General features: G+C 42.8%; 1 protein-coding gene across 2 annotated transcripts; it reads right to left on the bottom strand.

Moving 5' to 3' along the window:
* Positions 1 to 12,365: 12,365 nt before the first annotated feature.
* Positions 12,366 to 25,811, bottom strand: LOC110538356 (transmembrane protein 184B). Of its 2 annotated transcripts, XM_036938456.1 has the most exons (10): positions 25,326 to 25,811; positions 20,786 to 21,022; positions 19,529 to 19,694; positions 16,400 to 16,490; positions 16,117 to 16,192; positions 15,941 to 16,032; positions 15,407 to 15,576; positions 15,051 to 15,245; positions 14,548 to 14,574; positions 12,366 to 14,128 (listed from the first exon to the last, which is right to left on the bottom strand). In XM_036938456.1, the coding sequence occupies exons 2-10, from the start codon at positions 21,017 to 21,019 to the stop codon at positions 13,902 to 13,904; spliced, it is 1,278 nt and encodes a 425-aa protein (XP_036794351.1). In that variant the 5' UTR covers positions 21,020 to 21,022; positions 25,326 to 25,811; the 3' UTR covers positions 12,366 to 13,901. The 2 variants fall into 2 exon arrangements, with proteins under 2 accessions (XP_036794351.1, XP_036794352.1); XM_036938457.1 differs by lacking the exon at positions 14,548 to 14,574 and having other exon boundaries at positions 25,326 to 25,804.
* Positions 25,812 to 25,998: the final 187 nt, after the last annotated feature.

Genomic DNA, 25,998 nt, shown 5'->3' with positions numbered 1-25,998 from the left:
GGCGGAAGACACACAATCATCACGAGTCCACTTCAAGTTACTTTCACCGATTTCAAGTCCCCAACCTCTTCTCCACCCAACAAGACACCACATATGGATCAGCCAGAAGGCAAGGATCCATTCTCTCAAAATCTCACTTCCACTAGGCCAGAATACCCTTTACCATCATCGGACAAGGCTAGAACTTGCCGGTCTTCACTGCACCCGCCACCGCAGGTAATTCATCCTCATTCTAGTCATGTTCAATGTCTTAGCTACTGGAGTATGTTTTTTGTTTTTATACTTGACGCCAATCTTCCTCACCACACCACTTCCCTCTTAACTCAGCTCTTTTCCGTCTTCTTCACGGTCAAATTCCACACTCTTTCCACTCCTTCATCCGCTGTAGTAGCAAACTATTCTAATGATTCTTGTATCTTAAACTCCATCAGGGGTTTTTTCTGAAGAGGACTATAGACAACATTTTACGGTTTCATACTGGGTTTTTGTTCAACAACCTTCCTTGCTGGTGATCATACTTGACCAGCTCCATTTCTGCTTGATCTGCTGGGCAAGAAGGACCTTGGCCAGGGAGGTGACCAAGAACCCAATGACCATTCTGACAGAAGTAGTTCCTGGGCTGAGATAGGTGAACCTGTCAGAAGGACAACTGTCTCTACAGCACTTCACCAATCTGGACTTTATGGGAGAGTGGCCAGATGGAAGCCACTCCTGAGAAAAAGGATAATGACAGCACACCTGGTGTTTGCAAAAAGGTACGTGAAAGACTGACAGCATAAGGAAAAAGATGCTGTGGTCTGACGATACAAAACATTTACTTTTTGGTCTGAATGCAAAGCGGGGAGCCCAGCCAACAGAGAATTGCAGTAGTCTAGATGGGAGATTCCAAGATTCCTGGATTAGGACCTGCGCCGCTTCCTGTGTGAGGATAGGTCATACTCTACAGATGTTGTAGAGCATGAACCTGCAGGAGCGAGTCAATGTTTGCAGAGAATGACAGGGTGTTGTCCAGGGTCACGCCAATGTTCTTTGCACTCTGGGACAGGGACACTGTGGAGTTGTCAATGTGATGGAGAGGTCTTGGAGTGGGCAGGCCTTCCCTGGGAGAAAGAGCAGCTCAGTTTTGTTGAGGTTGAAATCAACCGTAAAGTTGATTTAGATTAATTTAGCTATTTTTAAAAGATTGGCTTGCATGTTCTTGTTTGCTTGTACAAACACTCAAATACAGTGTTACAAGATGGTCTATTCTCAACCCCAAGGGCCTTGGACTGTACAAAATGCAATAGCCCTCTGCTATCTCTGCCATTCCTCATGCCCTGCCTTATTCCCCTCTTCATACATTTCCCTTTCCCCTCATTAATGACTCCAATCACAGCAGATTCCGCAAAATATGTACTCTTTTGCATCTCTACCCAACTCAACTGCTCTATGTCCCATTAGTTTGGATATTGCATCTTTTTTTCCTTCATCATATCCCTCATGTTCGCCTTCCTATAGCCTACTTTATCATCCTTCTTAAATCCCTATAGTTTCCCTTCCTCCTCTCCTTTCTGATACTCTTCCTATATCCCTTCATAAACCCTTCCTTCTCCCCATCTTAATTCCCTACCCTGCCTCGTCCCATCCTTTCCTCCCTTATACACCTCCCCCATCTCTTCTCTAGCTTTTGCAATCTCTTTCTCCAGTGGAGCACATTATTATTTTGTTGCTTTCTTTCTTGCTGCTCTCTCACTCTCCATATTCAGGTATTTTATCTATTTTTCATGCATTTATTTCACAGGCAAGACTTTGCTCTTTCTCCTCGTTTTCTTAGTTTTTCTCATCAAACATCCCTTCTTTGAGCTCCTCTTCCAACTTTATTTTCTTCTCCTTCTCAGCATCTCTTACCTTCAGTATCTTCGGCTCTCTCTTTTTGAATCCAGCTTCCCTTTTCTCTCGCTCTCTGATTTCTCTCACTTTACCTCCTGAATGGTTTCTTTCAACTTAGCAATTTCTGCCTCTTGTTTTTGTCTCAACTCCTTCTCTCTTTTTATCTTTTCCTTCCTCTCCTTCAGTATTCTCGTTTGCTCCTCCCTTAGGGCCTGTACTTTATGGAACATCTTAATGGTGTAGCAACTCCCTCCATTCACTTTCACCATGATGTTTATCTTACCCAGGAGCTCCGTGAACTGAGTGTGGCGTCTATCATAGCTGTTAAGTAAATGGTACACTACATGACCAAAAGTATGTAGACACCTGCTCGTCGAAAATCTCATTCCAAAATCATGGGCATTAATATGGAGTTGGTCCCCCCCTGCTATAACATCCTCCACTCTTCTGTGAAGGCTTTCCACTAGATGTTGGAACATTGTTGTAGGGACTTACTTCCATTCAGCCACAAGAGAATTAGTGAGGATGGGCAGTGATGTTGGGCGTTAGGCCTGGCTCACAGTCAGCATTCCAATTCCTCCGAAAAGTGTTCGATGCGGTTGAAGTGAGAGCTCTGTGCAGGCCAGGCAAGTTCTTCCACACCGAATTCGACAAAGCATTTTTGTATGGAACTTGCTTTGTGCGCAGGGACATTGTCATGCTGAAACAGAAAAGGGCCTTCCCCAACCTGTTGCCTACAAAGTTGGAAGAACAGAATTGTCTAGAATGTCATTGTATGCTGTAGCGTTAAGATTTCCCTTCACTGGAACTAAAGGGCCTAGCTCAAACAATAAAAAACAGCCCAAGACCATTATTCCTCCACCAAATTTTACAGTTAGCACTATGCATTCGGGCAGGTATCGTTCTCCTGGCATCTGCCAAAACCAGATTTGTCCGTCGGACTGCCAGATGGTGAAGCGTGATTCATCACTCCAGAGAACGCGTTTCCACTGCTCCAGTGTCCAATGGCAGCAAGCTTTAAACCACTCCAGCCGAGGCTTGGCATTGTGCATGGTGATGTTAGGCTTGTGTGCGGCTGCTCGGCCATGGAAACCCATTTCATGAAGCTCCCGGCGAACAGTTCTTGTGCTGCCGTTGCATCCAGGAGCAGTTTGGAACTCGGTAGTGAGTGTTGCAACGAGGGACAGACAATTTTTATGTGCTTCAGCACTCGGCGGTCCAGTTCTGTGAGCTTTGTGTGGCTTACCACTTAGAGGCTGAGCCGCTGTTGCTCCTAGACGTTTCCACTTCACAATAACAGCACTTACAGTTGACCAGGGCAACTCTAGCAGGGAAGAAATTTGACAAACTGACTTGTTGGAAAGGTGGAATCCTATGAATGTGCCACGTTGAAAGTCACTAAGGTCTTCAGTAAAGCCATTCTACTGCCAATGTTGGTCTATGAAGATTGCATGGCTGTGCGCTCGATTTGAATACACCTGTCTGCAAAAGGTATGGCTGATGTAGCCGAATCCACAAATTTGAAGGGGTGTCCATAAATGTTTGTGTATGTATGAATGTGTGTGTGTGTGTGTGTGTGTGTGTGTGTGTGTGTGTGTGTGTGTGTGTGTGTGTGTGTGTGTGTGTGTGTGTGTGTATGTGTATGTGTATGTGTATGTGTGTGTGTGTGTGTGTGTGTGTGTGTGTGTGTGTGTGTGTGTGTGTGTGTGTGTGTGTGTGTGTGTGTATATACAGTGCCTTGCGAAAGTATTCGGCCCCCTTGAACTTTGCAACCTTTTGCCACATTTCAGGCTTCAAACATAAAGATATAAAACTGTATTTTTTTGTGAAGAATCAACAACAAGTGGGACACAATCATGAAGTGGAACGACATTTATTGGATATTTCAAACTTTTTTAACAAATCAAAAACTGAAAAATTGGGCAAACAGCAAACACTCTCCAGAAGTTCAGTGAGGATCTCTGAATGATCCAATGTTGACCTAAATGACTAATGATGATAAATACAATCCACCTGTGTGTAATCAAGTCTCCGTATAAATGCACCTGCACTGTGATAGTCTCAGAGGTCCGTTAAAAACGCAAAGAGCATCATGAAGAACAAGGAACACACCAGGCAGGTCCGAGATACTGTTGTGAAGAAGTTTAAAGCCGGATTTGGATACAAAAATATTTCCCAAGCTTTAAACATCCCAAGGAGCACTGTGCAAGCGATAATATTGAAATGGAAGGAGTATCAGACCACTGCAAATCTACCAAGACCTGGCCGTCCCTCTAAACTTTCAGCTCATACAAGGAGAAGACTGATCAGAGATGCAGCCAAGAGGCCCATGATCACTCTGGATGAACTGCAGAGATCTACAGCTGAGGTGGGAGACTCTGTCCATAGGACAACAATCAGTCGTATATTGCACAAATCTGGCCTTTATGGAAGAGTGGCAAGAAAAAAGCCATTTCTTAAAGATATCCATAAAAAGTGTTGTTTAAAGTTTGCCACAAGCCACCTGGGAGACACACCAAACATGTGGAAGAAGGTGCTCTGGTCAGATGAAACCAAAATTGAACTTTTTGGCAACAATGCAAAACGTTATGTTTGGCGTAAAAGCAACACAGCTGAACACACCATCCCCACTGTCAAACATGGTGGTGGCAGCATCATGGTTTGGGCCTGCTTTTCTTCAGCAGGGACAGGGAAGATGGTTAAAATTGATGGGAAGATGGATGGAGCCAAATACAGGACCATTCTGGAAGAAAACCTGATGGCGTCTGCAAAAGACCTGAGACTGGGACGGAGATTTGTCTTCCAACAAGACAATGATCCAAAACATAAAGCAAAATCTACAATGGAATGGTTCAAAAATAAACATATCCAGGTGTTAGAATGGCCAAGTCAAAGTCCAGACCTGAATCCAATCGAGAATCTGTGGAAAGAACTGAAAACTGCTGTTCACAAATGCTCTCCATCCAACCTCACTGAGCTCGAGCTGTTTTGCAAGGAGGAATGGGAAAAAAATTCAGTCTCTCGATGTGCAAAACTGATAGAGACATACCCCAAGCGACTTACAGCTGTAATCGCAGCAAAAGGTGGCGCTACAAAGTATTAACTTAAGGGGGCTGAATAATTTTGCACGCCCAATTTTTCAGTTTTTGATTTGTTAAAAAACTTTGAAATATCCAATAAATGTCGTTCCACTTCATGATTGTGTCCCACTTGTTGTTGATTCTTCACAAAAAATACACTTTTATATCTTTATGTTTGAAGCATGAAATGTGGCAAAAGGTCGCAAAGTTCAAGGGGGCCGAATACTTTCGCAAGGCACTGTATATATAGGAATTAATGCCCATGATATATATAATGTATATATATAATGTATGAGTCCCTGCACTTCTGAATTGTGTGGTGTATGTCGTTCCTCGCTGTTTCAGCAAACTCTCCAATGATCTTTCCTTTTGAGGTCATCTCCTCTAGTGAACAGTACAATGGTGTACATGGACGTGTTGTATTCAAACCTCTTCTGGATCATCTTCCCTGTTTCTATCTCCTCTTGAGTGAAGCGTCCCACAGTTAGGACCAGGAGAGAGACGTTGGGCCAAGGAGCAGCCATAGAGATGCATTTACCAATTTCCTTCATGATCTCCACATTATCCACTGTTGGGCAAAACAGCGTGTCAATCACGCTGGAGTGTCAATCACTGTTACAATGTATCCCATTGATGTCAGCCATCTCCTTCTGACACTCAAAGGTGACTGATCCAGCATAGACATCTTCCTTGAACACGTCTCTTCCCAGGATGGTGTTTCTAGTTGCACTCTTCCTAATGTCTTCCCCAGCAGCACTCTCCTGAGACTGGTGGAGTGTGGACAATCTCCCTAGTGACAGAACAAGATACAATGTTTACTACACATGCTGTTCATACTAGCTGAAGATTAAGAGATAGCTGTGGCAGAAATATTGGTCATGTTATGTCTCTTTAAGTAGCAAATTGTCAACTGAATTATAATGAGATGAGCCATTATTAGGGGGTCATGCAAGCTTATGACAAGTCTTACAGTCCATTTAAACCACATCATAAGGATACAATATGGTTAATGAAATGTTTGCCTCTTATACAGTATATACACAGCAATATATTTTTGACAAACTGTAAGTTGATAATGATGCTGATCAATATTATAAATCAATGCATTGCCATCTATTGATATCCTTCTTCCATAGACCCGAGAGCCGCGCGACTTTTGGCCGCAGTAAGAAATCCATCGCTATCTGCGCCCATTCAACAAAGCCTAGATTTACATGTTTATTACTTCTAAACAAAATACCTTTTGGGGGGGTCTCATACGCTTAAAATTTGGTTGTGATATTTTAAAAATAACTATTTTGGTTGCAGCAGTTGCTATCTAGAATAGTAACGCTCATTTACATAATAGGCTGTAGCAAAAGCTAGCCAAAAATACATTTTACTGTTTGAAGTTGGTGTTTTTGAAGTATAATGCAGTTGATTTGCGATGATGACACACACAATATATTAAGCAGGACATTCATACAAGCCTTAAAATCCAATTAGAATCCAAAAGTAGTGTGAAATGCACTCATAAGCAACATGTAAAAAGAGGCGTTTTTTCTGGCGTTCTATAAGAACTTCACCGTCTTTCGATACCAACTTGCACGCATCGCCCTCGTGCGGCAATGTTTGCAAACACATGAAGCGGTCTATTGTATCAGTATGATCAAAATGTATCAGCGCTCGAAGCCCCGTATTTTGTGCTTGCCAATCCTTAATAGACATTAAAATACTTACATTAATTTGAATCTATTATATATTTTCGTACATTTTAATATCTATTTACCTGTTGTTTTTGAGCTTCTCCAGAGATCTGATAGTCATCCTCATGTTCTCCATCTCTGTGTTACATTAAAGTGATAGATGTACATAGATGTAGGAGCTTCATTTTAAAACGTATAGTGTATTTGAGGTTTAAAAAGGCTTCTCAAGTTTGTTATTCCCACTTTGCAATGTCAGACTTGATTTTCCTCTTATGTAAAATGTATGGACTTTACAAAAATATTTCATATTTCCTATTGCTGAAGGATTATTTTCCTGCTGTAGCAAACTGGCTAAAATGTAAGATCCTACATCTGTACATGCAAGTATGTACTAGTCCTAAAGCGTCTATCTGTGTTCCCTATCGTTTTCTCTACAGCCTGAAGCAGAACTGGCACCTCTGAGTATGGCTTGACTGATATCGCCCCCTGCATTTTTGGATTGTCTCCTGACTGCTCTCTAATACATATTTTCTCTTGGCTCTCTGTTTGGTTTTGTGCTTCAACACAACCATAAAGTCATTGACCTCTGAACTCAGTATATTCTGGATAGTGTCTTACTTTCTTTCCTCTTCATCAGTGAGTTGAGCCTCTTGAGGTGCTCCATACAGAGCAGGCAGCTCCACCAGAGTGACTAAGTGTCTATCTACCTTTCTTCATACACACTGAGCAGGAGGTTCACTCTGGGCTAAACTTTGTCTGACCCAGTTGGTTGTGTAGAAGTCTTCCAAGCTCCTCTTTTCCCACACAGCACCAAGTTTACTATTGCAGACATTGGGAAGAGAAGATAATCAGATCATATTTCTAATTTAAACAATTCATTTGGATTACTTTACAAGCTACTGAAACATAACTAAGGGTACAATCTTTGTTAAGTTCTACACTCTTTGGTGAGACAGTGCTTCACAAAGTAGGTGGGGCCATAGTATCCTTTATCTCTCTATTGGTGTTTTTTTTTAAATAAAATGACACTTGTTGCTTTTTGGAGACTTACTGACGATGCCCCCTCTTGTGGGGTGTATATGACACATTTAAAAGGTTTGGTTAGTGTTTTTCCAACAAGGATGTAATAGTCTACACAAACTCATAGCTATGAAGAACAGTTTCATATCAGCCCTACTCTAGTCCAGGGGGTATGTGGACCAGGTACTGCAAGCCAGATCAAAACGATTTTTAAAAAATTTAAATTTAAATAAATATTACTAGCAAAAACAGATTAAACTAATTTGGCCAAGGTCCTGTGGAACAAGTTCAGAGGATACAATACAATATTATTCATCTACAATATAGGCTACCCTGGGATGCACAACATGACCTGTGAGGCTCACCAGGATCCACAGTACTCCATCAATGATAGTGTTCAACTCAATACTTCTTGTATTCCTTAAAAATGCATTTTTTAAAATTGTAATTTAAAGCTTTAAAACTGTTCAAATGTTTCTCTGCCCCATGGGAAAATGTGTAGTTGCAAGAAGTTAGTTTTAAACTTGCAAAATGTTCTGATTTTTGAGGGGGTCCCTAATGAATTTGCTTTCGCAAAGGGGTTCCCCAGCTCCAAAAGGTTTGGGAATCCCTGCTCTAGTCTACTCAATATATTTATTCTGCATCGATTAGTCGAAACAAAACTGAAACACAATATCTCAACGACACATTAAAGCATTGGCATGGTTGACTGAATAAGACCTGTATGAAAAAATACACTCACCGGGTAAAGGGCTTCGGGAGGCCATATCTTAATGTCCCCAAACTGCTATTCAACTTCTTTGCTAAAACTGAACTTGAACTTCAGTTCTTATTCCCTCGTTCTCAGTTGTTTTTTTTTATAAATCAAACCTTCATTTCATGATAGCCAACTATAAGTGCTAACTGTTACACAGACAAGTTTCTTGTCAAATCAAAGTTACCAGGACCATAAGGAGAATATTTCTTTCTAGCTTGCTACAGCCTTTTCTCCGACAAAGGAAGATATTCATAATTCAAAACCACTGTTACTACTACTGTTTCTTTATAAAATAAAATACCATAGGAGACGAGACTTCCCTCAGGTGTTAATTTACAGTATTTTCTGAGGCTACCGCAATGACTACCGCCCTGTAGCACTCACATATGTAATCATAAGGTGCTTTGAGAGGCTAGTTATGGCATGCATCAACTCCATCATTCCAGAAACCCTAGACACACTCCAATTTGCATACTGCCCCAACAGATCCATAGACAACGCAATCTCAATTGCATTCCACACTGCCCTCACCCACCTAGATAAGAGGAGTACCTATGTGAGAATGCTGTTCATACAGCTCAGTGTTCAACATCATTGTCCTCTCCAAGCTCGTCACCAAGCTTAGGACCCTGGGACTGAACACCTCCCTCTGCAACTGGATCCTGGACTTCTTGAAGGGCCGACCGAAGATAGTGAGGGTAGGTCACATAACCTATGCCACGCTAAACCTCAATACGGGGGACCCACAGGTGTGTGTGCTTAGTCCCCTCCTGTACTCTCTGTTCACCCACGACTGTGGGCCCCGCACGACTCCAACACAATCATCAAGTTTGCTGACGACACGACGGTGGTAGGCCTGATCACCGGCGATGAGGAGACAGCCTACAGGGAGGTGGTCAGTCATCTGGCAGTGTGGTGGTGCCAGGACAACAACCTCTACATCAGTAAGACCAAGGAGCTGATACGGGGGGGGGGGGGGGGGGGGGGGACCTCAAATCCTCAAAACGTTCTACAGCTGCTCCATTGAGAGCATCTTGACTGGTTGCATCACTGCTTGGTATGGCAAGCAGTGATGCACAGCTTCCATCCCCAAGCCATAAGACTGCTAAATAGCTAACAAAATGGTTAGTCAGACACAGATCTGAATTGACCATTGTATTTATTAAACATTTTGCACTGTCTCTATGCACACTCACGCGCCAACACACAGAACATGCACACTTTTATACTGACTCTACACACACTTACATACAATCTTCATTGCTGAAACTCTGTTTATCATACATACTGATGCCTAGTCACGTTATCCCTATGCATACAATATCTACCTCACTACAGTATCCCTGTACATTGTAAATATGGTATTGGCACTGACCCTATATTTAGTGTCTTACTTTCTCGTGTTCTTAATTCTATTTCTTGTGTTTTTGTTCTACCCTGTTATTTTTAGTACGACATTGATACTGATTACTGCATTGTTGGGTTTAGAGCTTGCAAGAAAGGCATTTCACTGTACTTGTGCACGTGACAAAACTTGAAACTTGCCGTCTAAACAGAACAACTATATTGCCTGGTAGCATCATACATCTCTGAACCAGAAGACTGTAGCTTCTCTGTATAGGGAAGTGACCAGCTCCAAAAAGTGGCACTTTAAGCTTTTTATGCAGCCAACCTAAAAATGAACAAACGCAATATCAATCAATCTCACTGACTCTTCTCTCACTCAACACACACTAAAGGACCAAATGAAAATATTCAATTTTGTCTGTCTTTTTATTTTGCGGTTGTTTAACACCACAAAGACAAAAAAATGGCATCAGAATCTATAAAGCAGAATAATACCAATATACAAATGAACACAAAATTATGAAACAAAATAATATAAGGAATATGGAGCAGAGACGATACAGAAGTAAGCATTCTGTGCTTTATCATTATTATACCCACCAATAAACATATTCCATTATCTAGTTCAACTTTATACACAATATCCTGTCTTGTACAATATCCTGTCAATATCCTGTCTTGTACAATATCCTGTCAATATCCTGTCTTGTACAATATCCTGTCAATATCCTGTTTGGGAATAATATATTCATTTGAATCAAAAGACCCAGCATAGGGCACATCATTAAAACAATCACTTAAGTGTATGTAGCCTATACTTAACATTCAAACCTATGAAATATACAGTAGCAGTCAAAAGTTTGGACATACCTACTCATTCCAGGGCTGATCATTATTTTGACTATTTTCTACATTGTATAATAATAGCGAAGACGTCAAAACTATGAAATAACACATAAAGTAACCAAAAAAAGCGTTAAACAAATCAAAATATAGCCACCCTTTACATTGACAGCGCTGCATACTCTTGGCATTCTCTCAACCGGCTTCATGAGGTAGTCACCTGGAATGCATTTCAATTAACAGGTGTGCCTTGTTAAGTTAATTTGTGGAATTTCTTTCCTTCTTTAATGCATTTGAGCCAATCAGTCGTGTTGTGACAAGGTAGGGGTGGTATACAGAAGATATTTGGTAAAAGACCAAGTCCATATTGTGGCAAGAACAGCTCGAATAAGCAAAGATAAACGACAGTCCATCATTACTTTAAGACATGGTCAGCCAATCTGGAACATTTTAAGAACTTTGATAAGTTTCTTCAAGTGGAGTCGCAAAAACCATCAAGCACTATGATGAAACTGGCTCTCATGAGGACCGCCACAGGAAAGGAAGACCAAGAGTTACATCTGCTGCAGAGGGTAAGTTCATCAGTTACCAGCCTCAGAAATTGCAGCCCAAATAAATGTAACAGACACATCAACATCAACTGTTCAGAGGAGACTGCGTGAACCAGGCCTTCATGGTTGATTTGCTGCAAAGAAATCACTACTAAAGGACACCAATAAGAAGAAGAGACTTGCTTGTGCCAAGAAACACGAGCAATGGACAGACTGGTGGAAATCTGTCCTTTGGTCTGATGACTCCAAATTGGAGAATTTTGGTTCCAACCACTGTGTCTTTGTGAGACGCAGAGCAGGAGAATGGATTGATCTCCGCATGTGTTATTCCAACCGTGAAGCATGGAGAAGGAGGTGTGATGGTGTGGGGGTGCTTTGCTGGTGACACTGTCAGTGATTTATTTATTTATTCAAGGCACACTTAACCAGCATGGCTACCACAGCATTCTGCAGCGATACACCATCCCATCTGGTTTGCGCTTAGTGGGACTATGATTTGTTTTTCAACAGGACAATGACCCAACACACCTCCGGGCTGTGTAAGGGCTAATTAAACAAGAATGAGAGTGATTGAGTGCTGCATCAGATTACCTGGCTTCCACAATCACCCGACCTCAACCCAATTGAGATGGTTTGGGATGAGTTGGATCGCAAAGTGAAGGAAAAGCAGCCAACAAGTGCTCAGCATGTGGGAAATCCTTCAAGCATTCCATGTGAAGCTGGTTGAGAGAATGCCAAGAGTGTGCAGAGCTGTCATCAAGGCAAAGGGTGGCTACTTTGAGAAATCTAAAATGTAAATTATATTTACATTTGTTTAATTTTTGGGGGGTTACTACATGATTCCATATGTTATTTCATAGTTTTGATGTCTTCAATATTATACTACAATGTAGAAAATAGTAAAAATAAAGAAAAATACTTGAAATGAATAGTAACTTTTGGTACTGTATTTATTGGACCCTGTAGAAACAATTTTTTTGACCCGAAGTGGACCCTGGGCATGTGAGAGGTGGGTCGGGTCACGAGTTATGAGAATACATCTATAATAACACACTATTTATTTTTAATTTGGGTCGTTAGAGGAAGATTTGAGTCACGGGCGAACGGTAAAATTTCAAATTTGTGTTTCGAGATGAAAACGTTTAAGAACCCCTGCTGTAGAAAAACACTTCCCTCTGGTATTCAGATATGGGTAGTGTTCCTATTTTTAAAAAAATGTAAAACTGCAGCTTTGGAATTGACAGTTCAGTGAGAGATTTTTTTTATGAGTAAAACGTTTCAAAATTATCTGTGTGTTGTCTTCAGCAAAAAGACCTCTCAAAGGAAAAATCAATGAGGAGGCTAGTGACACTAAGCAGCAACATAGCAACCCTAACAAGACAAGAAAACAGCCATGTTGAAGAAAGCAGGTATATTCAGGCATAACTGAAGTATATTAATGCTGAAGATAGGCAAAGCAAGGCTTGGCTATGTATTCAAAGAAACTATTTCTGCTCAACAGGCTCCTCCCAGAGGCTGGGCTGGAAATCTCTCTGCCTCTTGCCACCAGGGGGAAGAATTGCTTGGTCCCCATATCCTTTGACAACTTCACAGAGGTGCAACATTGAAGACTTCCAGGAACGCTTGCGAAACAGACCAGGCTGAGGTTTGAGATGAGAACAGTGAAATTAGTTGTTTAGTTGTTTATTTTCCCAATCTAAAGACAATCTAGATTCGAGCCAATGTCTTAAGTAGTTGAACATGTTATTACTCCAACCTTGTGAAAGTGACACACTGACAAGTTTGAATTTTTGTCCAAAAAAACACTATCAAAAGACAGCTTTGATTAGACGGTCTGCACATGCGCAGTTCGGGCGCGATATGACCATTACACCAACTTGATGGTAAAAACATGCCTGATCTGTGCCGCACATAATGCCCCAATTACGGGATTCTAATCCTGTCTGCTGTGGCCGGGTCCAGCTCTGCTAAGAAGCCCGTTCCTCTTTCATCTGAAATCCGCGTGAGCGATGTTAGTCGCCCACACCAAACCTCTGTCAACAGCTGTTCCCTCAATACGTCGTCAACAACAACCATAACATTCCGGGAGACACCCCAAATGACCCCCAAAATCCCCCAATTATATTATCCTCACTGTACCTTCCTGTTCATGCCAACACACTAACACACATCATACAATAACCTCCCTTCATAACAGATTTGTTTAAAATGAGAAGAACACCATCAGGTCAATAAACATCAAAATATACAGTGATTTCAGGGTCCCTTAGTGTCTTATCCAAGTCACTCTGAAATCTAAATCTTAAGTTAGAGAGGGTCCTGCTGACCAAGCGGGATCTCACTCTATTTGGCAACATTTCAGCAAGAGGCAGAGCTGGCAGGAGGGTGAGGGGGGATGCTGTATTATTTCAATGGCACTCATGTCAATGGCATGCACGTTGGTGAGTGTTTCTCTGTCTAGTAGACCTTTGTAGTGTTAACACACAGCCTGAAGACACCTGGGAATGGTCTATGCACATGTGTGTGTATCTGTATTGATCCATATTGGCAGGGGTATGTGGCAATGGACCCCTATGCAGTAGGTTGCTTGTATTGTCAATATAGACTGAGGAATATGAGTACTATGTTCATGAAGTGGATCAGCCAAAGGACTCAAGCCTGTCGATTTGGTACGGCACTATAGTAGAGTCCATAAAGCACCTCCCGTCTCCACCTCCCAGTAGTACCACCGGTCGGTGTGTAGGGGGGCTCAGAACTCATCGTCGGAGCTGAGCAGCAGGGTCTTCTCGTTGTCGCGGGTGCTGAGGTTGCTGTGGCTGCGGGACACTGGCGCCCCTCCGCGCTGCTCAAGGGTGGACTGCTGTGTGTACTGCTGGTAGGCCGGGGAGAAGTTGTGGATGGCGTCCTGCACCATGTCTCCGGGGTTCATGGTCTCCTTCAGACTGCTGGAGATGCTCTTCATTGGGGCGCAGCGACCTGCCGGGAGAGGATAGAAATAAAGGGAGGATGAGGGATAATGGAAGAAAGAGTGGAACCCTACAGTGAGCAACCTGAATGCCATGAGTAAACAAAGTGGAGGATCACATAATACTACTGAACCAAACAGACAGAAACAGCCAGTGGAGCTCCTAGTGCATTGCAAGGGGAGAACTCATACACACCACAAAATAATACATTGATAAAAGCAGCACATACTGTACAACAATGGCAATACAAATGTATGACAGCACTGAGGATGCTCAAAATAAATTGATGGTACAAAATTAAACTCTATATCTCAGAAACAGTTAAAAATAATAGAATAACAAAATATGAGCACATCACAGAAATGGAGTCAACCAGAAAGTACTGTGGCAGTGAGAAGCCAAACACAGCTGAGCTAGTGGTAGACCTACCGTACTGTCCATAAATAGGAAAGGACCCTTATAGTGCAGCACAGAGACAGATAGAGAGAGACAGATAAAGAGAGAGGGGGGACATAAGAAAATATACAAGGATGAATATTGAACAATAAAAAAGGAGAAGGGCAAGAGAACAGAACAGGAGAATAAGGAAGAGATAGAAGTTTAATGAGAGGAGAAAAATGATTCAACAAAATAAAAATTTTGCAAAAAACCAAGGGAGTGGAGAGGTGAGAAAGGGAGAATAAAAGAGAGAAAGAATCATTTAGAGACAGACAGAGCAGGTCAGTGGAACAAAGTCACTGAAATAGACTTGAAGAGCAACCATGGAGAACCAGTGTCCTGAATCCTCACTGAACACAGTTCCAGAAACATAAGCAACTGCTTGTGTCATTTAGTCAGGGACACACTAATCTGCTAGTGATGACTTGATTTATTTTTACTTAAACAGTTCTCTCTCTAATCTGCATGGATAGTCCCTCCCTCTGTATCCTTACCGTAGGAGTCCAGCCTCTTGTCCATGTAGACCTTGTAGGTGAAGGCGTGGCGCAGGGCCACAGCGGCAAAGAACATCTCAATGCAGATGATAAAGTTCTGGTAGCCGGCGGCGACCGTGCCCTCCCCAACTGACACTTCGGGAGAGTTGATTTTAGGGATGGCTCCACACTTCTCCAAGATGGCCAGCAGCATACCTTATCTCCCAGAGAGAGAGGGAGAGAGAAATCGAGGAAGGAGGATCAGAGTACTGTCAAATCACATTGTGTGTATTATCTGGGAGAGAGGGTCAGCACACTTGGATGCAGCATTATCTATGATACATTGCGTGTGTGTGTCAAACAAGAGGTTTCCTTACCCTGCCAGAAAGAGAGGAAGATGACAGACTTGACCATGAGGAACTTGAGCATGGGGCTGTAGGGGACCAGCAGGTTGCGGGTGGCGAAGTAGAAGAGGAAGAGGGCGTAGAGAGACAGGCTGACAGAGAAGTTATAGATGATGGTCACATACAGGTACCCACTGGCCACACTGGAGAGAGAGAGAGAGGCACAGCCAGCTATCAGAACAGTGTCAACACATAGGGATGTCTTAGCAAAGTCTTATTTTAGAGATTACGTAATATAACTCTGAGATGCTTGACAACTACAACCCAACATTTCGGTGAAAACAGATTTACAGCCAGAATAGTGTAAATGTAAAAAAAAACATCTGTGAGAACAAACAAATAACATTTAAACTGTTCATACAGAAAAGTACAGACTAGTAAAGATATTATAGACAAACATGAATCTTCTGTGGCTTTTGAAACAATTCACTGAGGTCAACACAGGTTAAGCAAATACTCTGATATAGTATAGAGTAGAATGAGTGAGTGTCCCATAGCCCTACGTACTTGAAGTCTCCATCTCTGTACTTCCCAAAGGCCTGCAGGATGACCGTGATCATGGCCATCAGAGGCTTCACCACACAGAACTGCAGAGTGGCCTGAGAGAGAGAGAATATGTAACTCTGTGTTCATATGTAAGGGTTTCTCACAAATAATGTGTGAGAAGAAGGCTTTCACTATACCTGTTTGCAGAATCGGAGGAACCCAATGGAGTAAGTCCTTCCCCAGAGACAGCAGGTGCCGTACACACAGCTGGACCTGTAGACAGTCAAGACACAAGCATTTGGTAGTCTGTGTTCTCAAGATCCAAATTGCATGAAAAGAGGTTCAAACCATACAATAAAGTATTGATACACATTACTTTTCTGCAGTTGTGGGATGGTTGAATGACATTCTTAGATTGTACATAAATTGTCTTTATTTTTTATAAGAGAGGACAAAGAGTGATAATAGAGAGAGACTCACTCAATGGGCTTTCCTCTGATCTCAGCCATGATGGCGCTCTCCCCTCCAAGGTACTCATAACACAGGCTGAGGAAGTTGTAGATCACAAACGCTGCAGAGGAAACACACACAAACACATGTAAACAGTGTCAGAGAGTTGAGAGAATATGGGGGTAGTTGCCACTATGCAACTACAGCAGTCTTTCGGTTAACCCAGCAAAGCCTTCATATCCAAAATCAATCCCCAAAACAATCTGTCTGTCTGTGTGTATTTGGTCTTTTTGGACTCTGAGCATCCCTTGAGAACCCAGAAACATTAACGAGAAAGAACACTAACACACACAGAACATGTTCTATCTAGAGGCATTGGCCATGTTCCTCTCTACATTATTAAGGCCGTGGTCCTGATTTCCCATGAGCAGAATGCTGATGTGCTGTGTCAGTGCATGGGCCAGTGCAGAAAGCAAAACAAGATGAGAGACTGAGTCATTGTCCCCAATGGCCTCTGGCTAAACCGCCCTCCATTCTAGCTTGGATCAACATCGCTCTGTCCCCCTGTGTGCACACAAAGCTACCCTCCCCCACTCTGTGTGTGTGACAACGTGTATTCCAGAGATTCCCATATATTGATATCCATCCAGCTGAATGTTTAGTCCAAAACGATTCAGTTACCATCCTATTTTACAACACATGTCCAGTACTGGTATAATCTAATACGCACCTGTTTATTTGAATCCATTCATTAGCATAAATTATTTAGCTAAGAGATTTGAATGGTTCATAGAGATTTCAATTGATTTGGAAATTAAATAAATTGCTTCAAATGAACAGAGCACAGTGGTGGGTCCCGACTCCTTGGGACAGACGGAGAGTTGAGGGAAAATCCTCTCCAGTCAGACTGAATCGCTTCCAGTTTGTCGGGGCAGAAGAGGCTGCAGGACTTCTCTCTGTCTCTCCTTTGGCTGTGAACACTGTTATTGGTGTCATTGACTGGGAGGAATGTGGTTTCAGCTGCTGTCCCAGGTGTTCAGGCCATGCTAATTTGAGGGTGGTGAAGCAGCTACAGGACGAATCAATCCTGAAGCTTTGCTGCTCTTTCTCTCTTTTCTTGCATTGGAAACTCCAGCCATAAAGGACCCCTGCCTATTCCATTTGCTTTCCTTGTATATTGTATTTGCACACATATCGCTGCATATACAAGCATGCATGTATAAATACACAACATCAGTGTGTGTACTTTGCTGTGTGTGTACTTTGCTGTGTGTGTGTGAGAGAGAGAGAGTGTGTAACTTTATGACAGCATTTTGTCCCTCTATATTTAGCAGTGTGGAGCCCTGGGGCCACAGCTGCTGCCTGTGCGGTGTGCCATGTGCCGGAAGGGAGAGCCCACTGTGTGCAGCCTGGCTGAGCTGTCAGCTCCCCAGCCGTCAATCCATGTGCTCACAGCACTCACACACATCATACAGTACACACACACACACACACACAGCATTCTCTCACGCATCATAGACTCACACAACCCTCTTTGACACAAGGTATACAAAATGTGCAGTGCAAAGCACTCGTTCATGCATTGAGCACACTTTTGCACTGAGGTCCCCTTTTCCCCACAAACAGACATAGGGTTGTACATTGTACATACAATAGAGTTTGTCAGTTATAATTTGATGGCAGAGACCGGTAACCAAGGGGCACACCTGTCTGTATTATGTAACCACTGTAACAAAATGATAATGCCAATTTCTGTTGATGTTACTTCTTTTGAGAGACAGCTAGCTGGCTGATACAGAACAGCCAGACAATTTATCTGTTCATAAGTGAGTGGTTTCTAAAACTCTTCTCAAGGCTTCAGTCATTTGCATACTGTTGCTAGGGAACAGGCTTCCCCTCCCCAGCAATCCCAGCAGGCCTTGGAAACAACAAGAGAACAAAGATGGCCACTCTCGTAAAGGCAGAGAGACCGCAAAGCCCATCTGTCACTGGGGACAGAACAGATTCCCACACACTAGTTACTACGACCAGGGGTTGGAACCGGTTCAGAGAACAGAACTGAAAACTGGAAAAGAACGTCATTTTTCAAGGAACAAAATCAGAAGTGGGAACGAAAGTGATCTATTCTTCTCTGGAACAGAACCATTATTTTAAAAGCATGGGGACCGGTTAATAACATTTTGTTTAAGTTCCACAAAATAAACAAAGCCTCCCTCTGTCAATCAGAAACTTCTCCCAGTGTCATCCTGCTAGAGGTGTGCCGGGTAGTCGGACAAAACGAGTATAGTAACAGATATGGGTCATTTTCTGGATACGACTTGATCAGAGTATTTTTTTGTAATTATCTTCCTCATGTCAGTCAAGTGAAGTGCCACATGGTCTAAATAACTCAACTGGCCAGCTTGCCTGTGTGTAAAGAAAAGGGCTGGCTGTACATTGATCCTGCTACTCTAATTGGATAGAGTGAAGCTGTATTTCTCTGTCCACTCGCTTCATAATTTCACCCGATCACTTTCACTTCTCTGTCACGGTCTGATCATTCATACTGCTGCTGCCTCCTGTTAGCCTGCTACTATGATAAATCAAATGGAAAGGGCGTTTGGTATGAAGCTATCAATGTGCATAATATCTAACAAGCGGGGCGAGGGTAAGGGAAAAAGATGAATGGAGTCATATCTCCCTCTCTAACTTAAAGCATCAGCTGTCAGAGCAGCTTACCGATCCCTGTACCTGTACACAACCAATCTGTAAATAGCACACCCAACTACCTCATCCCCATATTGTTATTGATCTTCTTGCTCTTTTTCACCCCAATATCTCTACTTGCACATCATCATCTGCACATCTATCACTCCAGTGTTAATGCTAAATTGTAATTATTTCACCTCTATGGCCTATTTATTGCCTTACCTCCCTATTTTTCTATTGTGTTATTGACTGTACATTTGTTTATGTGTAACTCTGTGTTGTTTTTGTTGCACTGCTTTGCTTTATCTTGGCCAGATCGCAGTTGTAAATGAGAACTTGTTCTCAACTGGCCTACCTGGTTAAATAAAGGTGAAATAAAATGTAAACATTTATATTAATGCCAATACATTTAAAAACACTATTTTAACAGGTAAGAGTCATACACCATTGACAGGGTGGGAAGGTTCTCACCTTCGTAGCAGTCGCGGACCGTGTCAAAGTAGACGTAGTACTCTTCGTTAGTGAAGAAGAGGAGGCTGAGCCACGAGTCAAAAGCGTAGATGGGAACGATGAAGAGGATGCGAACTATGTGCCTCTGCTCATTGGGAGAGCTGTAGTAGCGCAGGTGCATGTAGATCTGTCAAAGGGAGAAAAATAGGGAAAGATACATAGACAAGAAGACAAGAGAAGAACAGAGTGAAAAGGGCATCATTTAATCTCAGCTCCTAAAGGACCTGGCTAGATTATAATGTACCTCATTGTAGGAGAATAATTTAAAAACTATAAACATGGCAGTTAAATAGACAATGGAGTGAAAGGGGGGTAATTGTGTTTGAATATTCAACAGCTTCCTTCTCCCTGAGAGGGACAACAGTTCTGTCAACGTAAGCTTGCTAAAAATGGGCTAGCTGAAACAAGTGTCTCATGAAATCAATGCGTTTTCACTAGGGCTCAGTGACTGTGACTTTGTGGTCCTGCCCACATCCTGGGGAGAGCAGTCGACATCATGCGTGTGTGTGTGATGAGTGGATATGTGTTGTGTTTTTCCATTCGGATGAGCAGGCTCTGCCATCAATACCTTTTGTCTACTTCATCCTGTCCCAGGTTCCCACTTACACAAAGCTACACCTATCACCTTTCCTGGCCTGGGCACACACACCTTTGGTAAAATAACAAACAGTAGGGTGTTCGCACACAGAGCACCGTACCCAGCATTGTTGCTAGGCAACAGCCCCCCCGCTCTCTGATGTCACTGCAGAGCTAGGTACACCTGTTGTCAGAGCGACAGCTCATCTTTAACCCTTTGTGTGAGCAGCAACACACAATGGAGAGGAATCATTAACCTGGGCCTTTCAGTAGCTCTGAACCTACAGGAGGTTAGTGGTCTGCAGGCAACATGACTACATATTTGAAGACCTGCCACAACTACTTTGTCATGGCTGAACAGCCTGATGTGTTCCAGAGTGCATAATCAACCTGGACTTGCGTGAGGAATCTGAAGGGATGCCTTGATATGCTTCTGCAGTTTCTATCTGCAATTTGATTTGTGCATACCGAGAAAACTACTGGAGGCACTAGACATCCATCTTATGCAGCAGTGAGACCACACTAACATATGATTTGAGTACAAACAATTTAAGCATATGTTAGATGCAGCATGCAGAAAAACATAGGAGTGTGTGTGTGTTTGTGTATGTATGTGTGAGAAAGAGTTCACTAGCCCCTTACCTGGTGGCAGGTTATTAGCAGGGCTGTCCAGACAAAGAACCCTGACACGGTCTGGGCAGTGGAGGTCATGAGGAAGTATGGTTCCTCAGGGGTCACCAGGGGGGTGTCTGGCACCCAGGAGGCGTTGGAGACCGACGGGGCTGCTGTGGTCGGGGATCCTGGGGCCATATCGGCTGGGGAGTCATTTTCCATTCGATCTGACAGGGGCATGCCACGTCTCCACAGCTCCTCCATCCTCTGGAGGGAGACAACAGGGGGATATGGTGGGTTTTGGGTTTTCCGGATATTCACAATCACATTAACAGAAGTAGCTACATATGTAGAAATGGTGGAGCTCCATTAAGGAACAGTGTGCCTCCTAAGGGACCAATACCCTAGTTTCTTTCAAGGTTATCGAACACATCACACATGGATGGTTGTCTCGGGCATAACAATAAAAACCTACTACTTTATTCAATTGAACAATTCAAGCTGAAACTAACATCCTTGTGGACAGAGAAAATCTGAATAAGATATGGAGAGGAGAGAGAAAGAGGGGAACCAGAAGGAGCTGAGTGAGGGAGAGAAAGAGAGGGGAACCAGAAGGAGCTGAGTGAGGGGGAGAGAGAGAGAGGGGAACCAGAAGGAGCTGAGTGAGGGGGAGAGAGAGGGGAACCAGGAGGAGCTGAGTGAGGGGGAGAGAGAGAGAGGGGAACCAGGAGGAGCTGAGTGAGGGGGAGAGAGAGAGGGGAACCAGGAGGAGCTGAGTGAGGGGGAGAGAGAGAGAGGGGAACCAGAAGGAGCTGAGTGAGGGGGAGAGAGAGAGAGAGGGGAACCAGAAGGAGCTGAGTGAGGGGGAGAGAGAGAGAGAGGGGAACCAGAAGGAGCTGAGTGAGGGAGAGAGAGAGAGAGGGGAACCAGAAGGAGCTGAGTGAGGGGGAGAGAGAGAGAGAGGGGAACCAGACGGAGCTGAGTGAGTGGGATAGAGAGAGAGGGGAACCAGAAGGAGCTGAGTGAGGGGGAGAGAGAGAGGGATACCAGGAGGAGCCGAGTGAGGGGGAGAGGGGGATGGAAGTTGAGAGAGAACACAGGGACAGAGTGAATCAGTCAGTCAGAGCAAATTGGCGTGACACGGGCTGAGGGCCCACTGACCCAAATTCTCCTTCTCCTCTCCTCCTGGTTTGAGAGCAGGGGTGAGCGTAGGAGAGTCACAAACACATCTCTATTGAGCACACTGAAGGACAGACTGGGTATATCAGTGCCAGTGGAACATACAGTTGAAGTCAGAAGTTTACATACACATTAGCCAAATGCATTTAAACTCAGTTTTTCACAATTCCTGACATTTAATTCTAGTAAAAATTCCCTGTCTTAGGTCAGTTAGGATCACCACTTATTTTAAGAATGTGAAATGTCCCTCCCGGGTGGCGCAGTGGTTAAGGGCGCTGTACTGCAGCGCCAGCTGTGCCATCAGAGTCCCTGGGTTCGCGCCCAGGCTCTCTCGTAACCGGCCGCGACCGGGAGGTCCGTGGGGCGATGCACAATTGGCCTAGCGCCGTCCGTCTCATCGCGCACCAGCGACTCCTGTGGCGGGCCGGGCGCAGTGCGCGCTAGCCAAGGTTGCCAGGGGCACGGTGTAGCCTCCTGGCTTCCGGGTTGGATGCGCGTTGTGTTAAGAAGCAGTACGGCTGGTTGGGTTGTGTATCGGAGGAGGCATGACATTCAGCCTTCGTCTCTCCCGAGCCCGTACGGGAGTTGTAGCAATGAGACAAGATAGTAGCTACTACAACAATTGGATACCACGAAAAAGGGGTAAAAAAAGAAAGAATGTGAAATGTCAGAATAATAGTAGAGAGAATGATTTATTTCAGCTTTTATTTCTTTCATCACATTCCCAGTGGGTCAGAAGTTTTCATACACTCAATTAGTATTTGGTAACATTGCCTTTAAATTGTTTAACTTGGGTCAAACGTTTCAGGCAGCCTTTCACAAGCTTCCCACAATAAGTTGGGTGCATTTTGGCCCATTCCTCCTGACAGATGGTGTAACTGAGTCAGATGTGTAGGCCTCCTTGCTCACACACACTTTTTCAGTTCAGCCCACAAATTTTCTATGGGATTGAGGTCAGGGCTTAGTGATGGCAACTCCAATACCTTGACTTCGTTGCCCTTAAGCCATTTTGCCACAACTTCGGAAATATGCTTGGGGTCATTGTCCATCTGGAAGACCCATTTGCGACCAAGCTTTAACTTCCTGACTGATGTCTTGAGATGTTTCTTCAATATATTCACATGATTTTCCATCCTCATGAAGCCATCTATTTTGTGAAGTGCACCAGTCCCTCCTGCAGCAAAGCACACCCACAACATGATGCTGCCACCTCAGTGCTTCACGGTTGGGATGGTGTTCTTCGGCTTGCAAGCCTCCCCCTTCTTTCTCCAAACATAACAATGGTCATTATGGCCAAACAGTTCTATTTTTGTTCCATCAGACATTTCTCCAAAAAGTACAATCTTTGTCCCCATGTGCAGTTGCAAACCGTAGTCTGGCTTTTTTAATGGCGGTTTTGGAGCCAGTGGCTTCTTCCTTGCTGAGCGGCCTTTCAGGTTATGTCGATATAGGGCTCGTTTTACTGTGGCTATAGATACTTTTGTACCTGTTTCTTTCAGCATCTTCACAAGGTCCTTTGATGTTGTTCTGGGATTGATTTGCACTCTTCACACCAAAGTACGTTCATCTCTAGGAGACAGAACTTCCTGAGCGGTATGACGGCTGCGTGGTCCCATGGTGTTTATACTTACGTACTATTGTTTGTACAGATGAACGTGGTACCTTCAGGCGTTTGGAAATTGCTCCCAAGAATGAACCAGACTTGTGGAGGTCTACAATTTTTTTTCTGAGGTCTTGGCTGATTTTTAAAAAATGTACCCATGATGTCAAGCAAAGAGGCACTGAGTTTGAAGGTAGGCCTTGAAATACATCCACAGGTACACCTTGACTCAAATGATGTAAATTAGCCTCTCAGAAGCTTCTAAAGCCATGACATTTTCCAAGCTGTTTAAAGACAGTCAATTTAGTGTATGTAAACTTCTGACCCACTGGAATTGTGATACAGTGAATTATATGCGAAATAATCTGTCTGTAAACAATTGCTGAAAAAATTACTTGTGTCATGCAAAGTAGATGTCCTAACAGACTTTCCAAAACTATAGTTTGTTGACAAGAAATTTGTGGAGGGTTGAAAAATGAGTTTTAATGACTTCAACCTAAGTGTATGTAAACTTCCGACTTCAACTGTATAGCTAATGAGAGGAATTTATTGAATGACAGAAAAATTGTTAACATTTATGAGATTGGTTTGAGTCTTTTAGCCATCAGCAGCACATGATCAATTCTCAAAGTCAGCAAGGTGACTGACCCCTATTGCTCATTAGGTCTGTAATACTGATGTATTGCAAAGTAGCCAGATAGCCCACAGTTTCCCATTAGAAAACTGCTAAGTGACCAATAGAAAGATGGACAGTAGATTCTCCACAGCCTTGTACTCAATCCTGCATTAGTGATGCTAACTAGGTAATGTGACCGCTAGATGCATCAGTCTGGCGTCCAATGATGGCAATAACCTAATCATTCAGAATAAAACTGATTTAAAAAGGGGATTCAATTAATATGCATGGCTAAATATAGGCAGGTCGTGGCCATGGGTGACTCACGCTGCTGGACGAAGCCTGCTGTATGAATTACATTTGAGGGGGCAGTTACATTTGAGTGTCACACTCGTTTCACTCAAGTTGGGTTTCTCAAGTACCTATTGGTTCGTGATAAGCATAGACTATTGACTGATGACTATTGAGATTTAATATCAACAATATGTAGGCCTATTCTTCATAGGCCTAGAGAATGAATGCCTATTAGACTTATAATGTGATTTTTCCATGACACAAATACTTAAGTATTCAAGAAAAAGGGAAAGGGTTGAGACAGTAGTAAAGAATGAAAGTATTGGTCAATATTGATGGTTTCTAAAAACAGCACACATGTTATATTTATAAGGTATACTGCTGTTCAGTTGTAATTGAGGGCCATGTCTGGTGCATTTCGTTTGGTTCAATGACCAGATAATTCATATAGACATGACAGGGGAGACTCCATCAATTCCTGCTGACTGAACCTGAGGGTGTATTTCATAACATCTGTTGTACTTTGACCTAAATCCTATCAGTCATCCAGTATCGGCTTTTTGACATTGCAAAAAATGTTTTGGCATTTTGACATCAGTTTTCCTCTCCAGATATACTAAAGGCATAACATACTAAGGAAAATATAGGGCGTTGCAGTGAGAATAAATGAATAACATAATTTCCATGCAAAGACTATATTAAAAAAACAGCAGCTTTATATTTCCATAAAAGAAAAAAAGGCAACCAAAACCTCTTTACGGATGATTTCAGGAGCTGAAATTACAACTGTCATCAAGCGAAAGGTACATTCGTCGTTCGTTTGGAAACAGTTTCTTTCTATCCATTCTGAACACAAAAACACAGTGCGAGCGGTGGCTTACCTGCCTCTGCAGCAGTTGTTTGATTTGTGTACACACTGCGGCTGTTTGAATCCAAGCATAAATGTATCCTAAATACGTTTTTAGCTACGACAGAGACACATTCATAAAATAATAATTCATACTAAATTTAAATCACTGCAATATAACGTCAAGTGAGAAACCAATTTAAACCATGTTTACAGTTTTATCTAGTTCGCTAGCTAACGTTAGCATCGCTAGTTAGGTAGCTGCTCGCAAACTCTTCAAATCCTAGGCAAATACAAACTTTTGTCTGTACTAATAGTCCATTTCATGTAGAAAAACTTTATTCAGTCACTATCGTTTCAAAATAGCATTATCGGGGAACGCTCGTAAATTCGGCTCCGTTCTTCCCCTGTATCTCTCCTAACGATTCACTACGCTAAGATTTTACAGTAGCAGAACAGATAAACTCCTCCACCGTTCCTGCTTTCACGCAGGCGCAGTAGCTTCATCGCCTTGAGCCACTTTCCCATGATGTAACTCGTATATGCCAGCTGGTCTTGCATTGTTGTACAAACCCAGATTTCAAATATTTTTGTTTGTGTATGAAGAATTTACCAGGTAGTATAAAGTTAATTCATTCAGTAGCGTTGTTTTCATTCGAATAATATTACACATTTCATTGTAAATACATACGTCTTATTAATTAAAT

Source organism: Oncorhynchus mykiss, chromosome 12 (genome assembly GCF_013265735.2).
Source record: "Oncorhynchus mykiss isolate Arlee chromosome 12, USDA_OmykA_1.1, whole genome shotgun sequence".
Taxonomy (NCBI): Eukaryota; Metazoa; Chordata; class Actinopteri; order Salmoniformes; family Salmonidae; genus Oncorhynchus; species Oncorhynchus mykiss.
Note: the sequence above shows the minus strand (reverse complement) of the source record. Positions and strands in the feature narration are given on the sequence as shown.

Bases quoted from the DNA above. Each gene is read 5' to 3' on its own strand.
- LOC110538356 (XM_036938456.1), bottom strand. From the start codon at position 21,019: ATGGAGGAGCTGTGGAGACGTGGCATGCCCCTGTCAGATCGAATGGAA. The intron at 19,695-20,785 runs GTAAGGGGCTAG...TCCCTTTGACAG, and splicing joins TGCTAATAACCTGCCACCAG to ATCTACATGCACCTGCGCTA. The intron at 15,246-15,406 runs GTAAGGAAACCT...CTGGGAGATAAG, and splicing joins CTTCCTCTCTTTCTGGCAGG to GTATGCTGCTGGCCATCTTG.